Genomic DNA, 9926 nt, shown 5'->3' on the forward strand with positions numbered 1-9926 from the left:
TAATACCATTCTCCTCTACTAAACCAGTAACTTAAATACTTGACTTTCTACTTAACTGCTTTCTTTCCCTTTTTCCCTCCTCCCACTTTCCATCAGTATTAAATACAAATGAATAACACCAGAAGCCAGTTGTTATGTTAAAACACCAGTCTCACCCCTGTAGCATACATGGGGCTCAGGTAAATCCCTGATTATACTTCCAGTCCCTTAATGTAGTTCAGGGTGACTCGGCAAACCTGATGAAAGGCTAAGCAGGCAAAATAGTCACATTTGGCCAATTGTTTAATTCTGATTTTCCCAGACTTCTCATCCAGAAAACTTTAAAGCAATTTGTGAAAGGCCGGCATTCTTTAATAATCTGGCCTGTATATACCTTTGCTCCATGGGCCTTTTACAGATGTTAATGGCTTTCTTTCTTGTACTCCCATCCTTCTTACCCCATCCCTCTTACCTTTCACCTGTGCCCCTCTCGCTTCCCTTCCTTTCTGCCCTTTGACTTTTTCCTTCCCCCGCCGCCTCCTCCATGTCTCTCTTGATTTTTATTCTTTCAGCTTTGTCACCGGAAAGACCTGGACTTGACAAAAGTAGGCTACCTTGACTCCAACACTAACAGCTGTGCTGACCGACCTTCCCTGATCAACTCGGGTCCTTCTGATCTGGCTCCTCATCCCTCTGTCGGGCCCCCCTCTGAGACTGGCTTTCCAAGCAGGAGTGGAGATGGACATCAGACTCTTGCAAGGAACTCGGACCAGGCATTTCGGACAGAGTTTAATCTAATGTATGCCTACTCCCCATTGAACGCTATGCCTCGAGCAGATGGACTGTATCGAGGGTCTCCCCTAGTAGGGGATAGGAAGCCTTTACATTTGGATGGGGGATATTGCTCTCCTGCAGAAGGGTTTCCCAGCAGATACGAACATGGTTTTATGAAAGACCTCTCTCGTGGATCCATGTCACCTGGTGGTGAAAGGGCTTGTGAAGGAGTCCCATCTGTCCCCCAGAACCCACCACAGAGGAAAAAGGTAAGTGTTTTACCTTATATAGGCCCTTTTGCAGAATAGTATCTAAGCAATTCAGTAGATACATACTGAGTTAACTGCTGTGTGCTTAGCACCATTCTCCATGTGAGGAAAAGAAAGTCATGAGACATGATCTCTGCCATGTCCAGTGAAAGACAAGACTGTTTTGTTTTAAAGATTTTATTTATTTATTTGAGAGATGGGGGTGGAGGACCATGAGAAGGGGGAGGGACAGGGAGAGGAAGAAGCAGATTCCCCACTGAGGAGGGAGCCAGACGTGGGACTCAGGCTGAAGGCAGACACTTGACCAGCTGAGCAATCCAGGCGCCGCTGTTTTGTTTCGTTTTGTTTCATTTTTAAGAAAGACTGTTTTAATACAATTTGATGAGTGTTACAAATATTCAACAAATTTAAATGCCTGGCATGTATGTGCTGTGCACCTGTTATACAATCAAAGGATAGAAAAATGGAAAAGAAGAATGCTAATTACGTGTATTATTTAGCACTTCTCATGTGTTAACCTTTTTCTTATGCATTATATCCTCACAGTAATCCTGTAAGATGGGTAATTTCCCATTTTGCAGATGAGGAAACTAAGGCAGGTTGAGTGACTTGCCCATGGTCACATAGCTAGTAAATGGAAGAGCCAGGACACTGCCCAGGTCTGTCTGATTCCAGATTTCATGCTCTTACTGCCAATATGCTATATGTTGCTTCCTAAATTCTGGAGCTTAAAGCAAGTGAGACTGAGGTAAGCAGATACTTGTATTATTAAGTAATTACAGTGGCAGTGGATACTTCAAAGGAATTGTTCAGATATAATAAGAACACCTTAGCCACAACCTAGTCTAGTCATATATGTGGAGGGTACATTGAGAACGAACAACAGGCTCCTAGCTAGTTTGAGAGGTGGTGGAATGAGAGATGACAGGTCACTCACTGATTTAGCTGATCTCATATGGTAAGTGGGAAACAGTCTGCCAACAAGTAAGGGTAAGGATGTTACGGAAGGAAAGCAGAACTTGTAGCTGTGTGACACTCCATTGAGTAGGCAGCAGGGATGCAGTGTGGTGCAAACAGTTGAATGCTACTGGAGTGAAAGGTAGGGAGAGTATGGAAAGAGATGGTAGAACAGGGACAGGCCATAGACTGCTGGCTAACAGGTTGGGACTTTAACTTGTAAGTAATACCTGTTCAAGAAATTACAAAGCCCTTGGGGCGCCTGGGTGGCTCAGTGGGTTAAAGCCTCTGCTTTCGGCTCAGGTCATGATCCCAGAGTCCTGGGATCGAGCCCCACATCGGGTTCTCTGCTCAGCAGGGAGCCTGCTTCCTCCTCTCTCTCTCTGCCTGCCTCTCTGCCTACTTGTGATCTCTGTCTGTCAAATAAATAAATAAATCTTTAAAAAAAAAAAAAGAAATTACAAAGCCCAAAATGTGCTTTTTTTAGGTCAGTGGATTTCAACTAGGGGCATTTGAAAATGCATGGGGATATTTTGGGTTGCCACGGGAACTTCCATTTAGTGTGCAGGGCTAGAGATGTTACATGTTCTGTGTGTGACAGTCTCACACAATTGCAGGATATCTGTAGTAGTCTCATTGAAATGTAACCTAGTGACTTTTGGTATTTGCATTTCAATGAAATACATTACCAGAATTTATTATTATGAATTTTTTTCCAAGATTGTATATGGAAAAACGAATACAGAAGATGGTAGTACTTTGCATTTTGGTTATATTTTACATTTGAGCAGAAAATGAGAGCCCTGAATAGAAGGCAGAAACAATGGCAAATAATTTGGAGTAAGATACCAGTGGGTTTAGAAGACGATTATATGAACAGCATTGACCATCAGGAACAAAAATTAAAATGTTCTTGGATTTCTGGTTTCATTTATTATGTACAACAGTGATTGAAATCATAATTTGCTATTGGAGAATTGTTGAGCACCTTCTGCCTATCAGGCTCTGTGCTGGATTTTAAAGATTTAAAAATTTGATCTTTGCCCTCATAGGCCATACAGTTTAGTGGAGGAAAAATCAAGACACAGGTTGACAGCCAGTGTGGGCAGCATGTTGTAACAGCAAAGAGGAAGTGTGCTGGGCAGGCCAAAGAGGAAGGCCTTGTTTTGGCAATCAAGAGAGAATGAGGCAGAGTTGGGGAAAAGTTTCCAAGTGTACATTTCCCAGACTAGCTTGCTATAATATAAACTGCAAATCATTCTTTGTCTTTCTACACTAGTTTCCTATGTGTAAGACAAACAGTAATAAATCCCTGCATGTATCTTGAAAAACTGAACGCGTTTAAGAACCCTGAACTGTTGGCTTTTCCTTTTGTTTTTAACCCCCCCTTTTTAAAAAAAGAAAACAAAAAACAATTTACTGTGGGGATTCTTAGGGATTGGGAAAGAGCTGTTTAGATCACCTGGGAGGCTTTTTCAAACTACACAGCTCCCAGCTTCCCCTTTTCCCCTTATAGGTGTTACCATTGTAGCAAATAGCTGATAGCACGCTTCTGTTACTGGGTCACGGCGATCTCAATTATTTGAAGGCATGAAAAAGGTTGAGGTCTGCTGGTGAACACTGTTCTTCAAAAATGTCATCTCCTGGGTATTTTCATCTCCTTACCAGTTTCTGACCGATTTAAGTATGTAGCGTGCTCAGTTCTCTCACATCTGAAGGAAGGGTTGCTATTGTTGGTGCCCACTTTGTTTGCATGGCAGGCTAGTGGTTTATGAGGGTTCCATCTTCTTTCCCTATTGCTAGTGATCCCCTGACGATGTCTGGCTAGAGTTCTGTTTCTTGTTCCCTCCCAGGTATCCCTGCTGGAGTACCGCAAACGGAAACAAGAAGCCAAGGAGAATTCTGCTGGTGGGGGAGGTGACTCTGCACAGAGCAAAAGCAAGTCTGCAGGAGCTGGGCAAGGCAGCAGTAACTCACTTTCTGACACTGGTGCCCATGGTGTGCAGGGATCCTCAACCCGAACCCCGTCTTCCCCTCACAAAAAATTCTCCCCATCTCATTCCTCTATGTCCCATATGGAGGCGGTAAGCCCATCAGATTCCAGAGGCACTTCATCTCACTGCAGACCTCAAGAGAATATCAGCAGTAGGTGGTAAGTTTATGTTTGATGCTGAAATAATTAAATTCAAGAGGGAAGCATACATCTAGAATCATTCCCAATTTTACCTAAAATATAGTGAATACTTACTGAAAAAGGCAGCAGCAGTGCCATCTATGCTGTGCAGCTAATTTAATAGCATCAGCCATGACCCCTCCCCTACCCCCTCAGCTTTACAGAAGCAAAGAATTGCCACCGAACCTGCAGAACAACACTTTGGATGCTATTAGTTGTGGACACAGATGAGCTATTTTATTTGCTGGGCACTAACACTGCCTCCTCTATATATTCATTTCAAATGAAAGGTAAGTCAGGAGTTCAGCTCAGTGCCACCTAAATTACAACAGAAGATTCAGTTGCACACAGATAGCATGTACAGAAAGGTAAGACATATTCTGAAAGGTCTTGTCTAGTTTAGGGGAGACCACATAGATAAATACCACTGTAAGTAAATAAATAATAAATAGTAGCAGGTATTGAGCATCAAATGGGAGATGTAGAGAATGAGGCTGTTCAGGGATCTTGAACTGAAGCAATGAAGTTTGGGAAAGAAAAGACCTGACTCAGATGAGTAATGTTTATTAATCTATAGAGCATTTATTAAATTACTACTATGTGTCAGGCACATGACTTCACAGAAGAGAAAAATTTCGCATTTCACAATAGAGGTCAAATGTAGACATCTTTAAATTCCTTTTTTCTGTAATTTAAGGCAGAGAAAGAAATGCCCGTTTTAAACTGGTCCTGAAGAGGATGTTGTAAGAGAATGTATTATACAGCCTTTGTGAGAGCTTCATTTGTTCCAGACTCTTGACTCTGAAGTCCTGTGACATAAACTTGCACTCTGTTCCCTTTACAGGATGGTTCCCACATCAGTAGAACGACTCCGAGAAGGAGGGAGCATCCCCAAGGTCCTCCGAAGCAGTGTGAGGGTGGCCCAAAAAGGAGAGCCTTCTCCCACTTGGGAGAGTAACATCACAGAGAAAGACTCAGGTGAGCCCATGGCCTTCTGCTGCCAGCCAGGTTTAGGGACACACGAGCCAGGCTCTACACAATGCTCACGAAATGCTGGACTGAAGTGAGTCAGTTTCTTACGCATTGAGGCTCCACTGGAAAGAAGGTTGCAGGTCAGTCTTGCTTCCATTGTTCTGGGCTCCAGCATTCTTAAGATCTTGCATCCATCTAGTGTTGTCTTTCTCTCTCTGTCCCGCCCCCCCCAACCCCGCTCACCTCTGTTTTTTCCCAAGAGATACCTTTCTTCTCTGCAAAGAAATCCATTTTGATGAAGGATGAAGAGAAAGAAGGAGACAGGAATCAGATCAGGCATTTAAAACATCACCCATAATTAACCACTCCTTTTGCCCCTTTGGCATGCTGCATTCACTTGATTTGTTAAAAAGAAAGTAGCATGGATTGGTGATACCATTGGCAATTTGAATAAACAATGGCTATTTCTCACTTAATTCTAGAAAGCCAAGATGATTTTCTATTATCTTCCAGACCCTGCAGATGGAGAAGGCCCAGAGACACTGAGCTCAGCACTCTCAAAAGGAGCAGCCGTTTACAGCCCTTCCAGATACAGCTACCAGGTGAGACGAGAAATTGCTCATCTCTGGGCATAGGAGTATATTCTGGGTTCCAATATTTTGTGATCCTGGCCATCCTTTGCAGTTGAGATGCCGTCTTTGCATATAGTTTCAGCAGCCTTGGAAATAAGTCATCCTCTGCTCACCTTCAGGTAATAAATCATGCCAGAAAAATAAATAAAATGATCAGAGACAGCCATTTTACTGTCTTTGGTATCCTAAAAAGAACAAATGGTTAAGAAGATGAAGAAGGTGAAGAAGGAGGAGGAGAAGAAGAAGGAGGAGAAGGAAAAGAAGAAAAAGTAGGGTGTTTTAAATATTCACAAGCCTGAATGGCTTAAATAGGGACTTTTTCACCTCCTTATGCTTTTCCTCCTGACTCTTTCTAGCTCCTGCAGTGTGATAGTCCACGGACAGAATCACAAAGCCTCCTTCAACAGAGTTCCTCCCCCTTTAGAGGACATCCCACCCAATCTCCAGGATACAGTTATCGAACTACTGCACTGAGACCTGGAAACCCCCCCTCTCACGGTTCTTCAGAATCTTCCCTCTCTTCTGCGTCCTATTCCAGCCCCGCCCACCCTGTATCCACAGACTCGTTGGCCCCATTTACGGGGACACCAGGGTATTATAGCAGCCAGCCACATTCTGGAAACAGCACTGGCAGCAATCTTCCAAGGAGGAGCTGCCCTTCTAGTGCTGCTAGCCCTACCCCACAGGGCCCCTCAGACTCGCCGACCTCAGACTCGGTCTCCCAGTCCAGCACAGGAACTCTGAGTTCCACCTCCTTCCCTCAGAACTCTAGATCGTCATTGCCATCAGACTTACGGACTATCAGTCTGCCCAGTGCTGGGCAGTCCGCTGCCTACCAGGCCTCCAGGGTATCTGCGGTTTCCAATTCACAGCACTACCCACACCGTGGGAGTGGGGGTGTGCACCAGTACCGACTCCAGCCGCTGCAAGGGTCAGGAGTCAAGACTCAGACAGGACTTTCCTAGGGCTTCTGGATTTGGGCAAACAGAACTGAATGAGCCCATAGCTGCTTCCTTCCAGCTGCCTCTGGAACCTAGGCCGAGCATATTGCTGGGGAAGAGGGTACAAAGGTGCCAGAGGACTGGGTCTGGTCGACAAGAAACGAGACTTGTGGTCGCGACTGGCTCTGGCCTTGGAGAAAGATGTAAATCTTGTCTGAAGCAGAGACTATAAAGAAGTTTCTCCCTGCTGTTAAGGGTACATTGTTGACAAGCAAATGGTGTTCCGGTTAGTAACGGTTCTAAGTGCAATGAGTCTTGTTGAAGCCTCTGTCTCCTGTCCTTGCCTGTAGCCTGTAGTCACTTGTGCAGTGGGGACATCTTTTTACACACACACACACACACACACACACACACACACACACACCCTCCCCCCAAAAAAGTTGTTTTCTTTTCAGAGGAAAAAAGCATAAAGAGCCAATCTCAAAGCCCCAAGCCATCTGAGTAGTATTAGGATTTTTATGCACTTAAGAAGAAAGGTAGGTATGGAAATGTTTGCCCTGTGATAACCATTCCAAAAGCAGGTATCTGGCCAAGATGTGTCCACCAAGAATTCTCCCTACCTTTGTCTTAAAATCACCAAGAAATAGGCAGGGATAGCAAAACTTGGAATGTGCTCTGGCTGAGGGGTGCCTGGCTCTCTGAAGAAGAGCTCTTCATCAACTTCTGATGATTCAGGAGCAGATGATCATAGTAGATTGTCTGAGTTCCAGCTGTTCCCATCCCCCACCCCTCCCCAAGCTGTCTCACAGCTCAGTAACCCAGAAAGGAAGTAGGCAAAAAAAAAAGAGAAATAAGTGAGATGGGCCAATTGCATTACTACTTATCAGCTGTTGGCAATAAATTTGATTAGTAAGGATCCCAAATGTTTTGGGAATTCTTTGAATTTTATTTTTTCTACTCCCAGTTAATCAGGAGTTGACGATCCCGTGAATAGGACCACCTCCATGATTAGGGAGCACGCACTTGTGACTGCAGGGTAAGAGTGGAAAGATACGTTTGTGGAGTGGCACCGACAGGACTGTGATTGTGTGTGGGCATGTCCCACATTTCTTTGGGGGATGCTGACTTGAGAATGGCCCAGGTGAGAGAGTTACAAAGCCACCCACACACCTAACACTGTTCTGGATGAGAGACACGGGCAGACTGGCTTCTCCCCATCAGTGCATCGTGCCTGTTGTACGCCCCTGTGGGAGCCCTGGAGCCCACCCAGGAGGGGTACACAATCTTTTTAAAAATTCCATACGGTTGCCAGCTTATTTTCTTTCACTTGTTTACTGTAATATCCGGCGTGTTTTTATTTATCTAATTTTGTATTCAGTTATAACCATGGTAGGGGTAGCAAATATATGACAGGTGTAATCCCTGGTGCTGCAGTGGACCTTACTTCTTTTCTTTTGGACAAGATAATACTGTGAGTCTCCCTCCTTCCTTCCAATTGGTTTTCTTCTTTTTGTCCCCAGCCTCTTGCATCCCCCTTCTTTTCTATCCTTTCCTACAACTATCATATGCACAGCCTTCTCTCTTTGTGTGTGACTGTTACAAAATTTCACTTTTTCAAAATTGAAATCAGGTGTTTGCTCAAATGAGGGGAGTTTTTTTTTTTTTTTTTTTTTTTTTTTTTTAAATGCTGAAACCTCAGCAGAATACTTTTCTTTTTGTTGTTTCCCCCACAAACCCATCAGTCTGGGAGAGCGTTGGGAGTGGAAATCATGTTGCCTGGGATGCTGGTTTCTTTGTATATTATATAAAACGTATGTAAATGTCTCTCCATTTGGGCTGGGGTTTGCATTCTCCCCTTGGTTTTACCTAAGGGGAGAGGCCAGCGGGCAGGCGGCCCTCACCCTGCCTGGCACGTGCAGAGACCCCAGCCACTCTGTGTGGGCAGGGTGCTGTCAAGACCAGACCTCTGGGGGGGGTGGGGGCGGGGGGGTGGGGGGAACTCTTGGAAGGGAAGAAGTATCACTTCTTTCTCAAGTGGAGTGTTTACACCTTGCTGTAACATTTGAACTTTCACAAGAGATGTAATAATTTTGATAATAAAATTCTTAACCATAATAATCATAAAGTTGAGAACTTCTTTGTCAAATTCTCTGACCTTGCCTTGCTTGGTTTTCCTACTTCTACCCTTACCTGAAGAGGCATATGCTCTCGATGGAGTTGTTTTTGCACATAATGGACCAGGAATATGTACTGATCTTCCTTCAGCCTTTTATGATTCAAGTTAGGCCAGTATCAAGACCATTCAGCAACAGTGAAACTGAACGTTATAGACTGATTTAAACTGGACTGGAGTTCCTGACCTTGGCCTTATTCATTCGGCAGCTATTTATTGGCCCTCTTCTTTCCCACTCAAAAACTATCAGGTATTTGTTTTTGGTGATGGGTTTATGCTTATTAAAATTTGAAGATGGGGATATGCAAATAAGGTTTCATGGAGCTTATATTCTAGAGTGGGGTGAGAACTAAACCAGTCAATAATTTCAAATAGTCATTACCGTGCTATTGTTTCATAGCAGATAGGTAACTAAGGAGGTTGAGGGGCCACTCTAGATTGGTTAATCAGGACAGGTCTCTGAGGACTTAACATCTAAGCAGAGACCCCAACAATAAGGAGGCAGTTATGTGTCAATATGAATAAAGATCATTCCTAGAGAATTAGAAGAGCAGATGCAAAAGCCTCTGAGGAGGAATAGACTTGATACAGTGAATGACCAGGACAGGAATAGGGAGTAGCAAATACCTAGGAAGATAGGAGGTCAGATCATTTAGAGTGGGAGTCAGCAAAAGTGTTTTCCGTAAAGGGCCAGATAGTAAATATTTAGGCTTCGCAAGCCATACGGTCTCTGTCAAAACTACTCAGCTCTGTCTTGCAATGCAGAAACAGCCACAGGCCATACTTGCCTATGCTCCAGTTAAACTACATTCACAGAAACACGTGGCAAGTCAGATTTGGCCTGCAGGCTGTAGTTTGCTGGTTCCTGATACACAGAGCCTTGTGGGTTTAGTTTAAAGAATGTGGATTCTAAATACAGTGGGAGGGGTGCCTGGTGGCTCAGTCTGCCTTCGGCTCAGGTCATGATCCCAGGGTCCTAGAATCAAGCCCCAGCCTCTGCTTAGGCTCCTTACTCAGTGGGGAGTCTGCCTCTCCGTCTCCCTCTGTCCCTCCCCC

At 44.3% G+C, this 9926-nt stretch overlaps 1 protein-coding gene across 17 annotated transcripts in view; it reads left to right on the top strand.

The window, feature by feature from the left end:
• The window catches only part of SETD5 (SET domain containing 5), an 84952-nt gene extending 76134 nt beyond the window's left edge, over nucleotides 1-8818 (top strand). For all 17 annotated transcript variants that reach the window (XM_032326128.1, XM_032326110.1, XM_032326170.1 and 14 more), the window contains 5 exons: nucleotides 552-1022; nucleotides 3833-4131; nucleotides 4997-5130; nucleotides 5638-5726; nucleotides 6113-8818. In XM_032326128.1, the coding sequence (XP_032182019.1) occupies nucleotides 552-1022; nucleotides 3833-4131; nucleotides 4997-5130; nucleotides 5638-5726; nucleotides 6113-6721 (1602 nt within the window). In that variant the 3' untranslated portion in view covers nucleotides 6722-8818. The remainder of the gene's footprint in view (nucleotides 1-551; nucleotides 1023-3832; nucleotides 4132-4996; nucleotides 5131-5637; nucleotides 5727-6112) is intronic.
• The last annotated feature ends 1108 nt before the right edge of the window (nucleotides 8819-9926 follow it).

The sequence above is a fragment of the Mustela erminea genome, chromosome 1 (assembly GCF_009829155.1).
Source record: "Mustela erminea isolate mMusErm1 chromosome 1, mMusErm1.Pri, whole genome shotgun sequence".
In the NCBI taxonomy this organism is placed as follows: domain Eukaryota; kingdom Metazoa; phylum Chordata; class Mammalia; order Carnivora; family Mustelidae; genus Mustela; species Mustela erminea.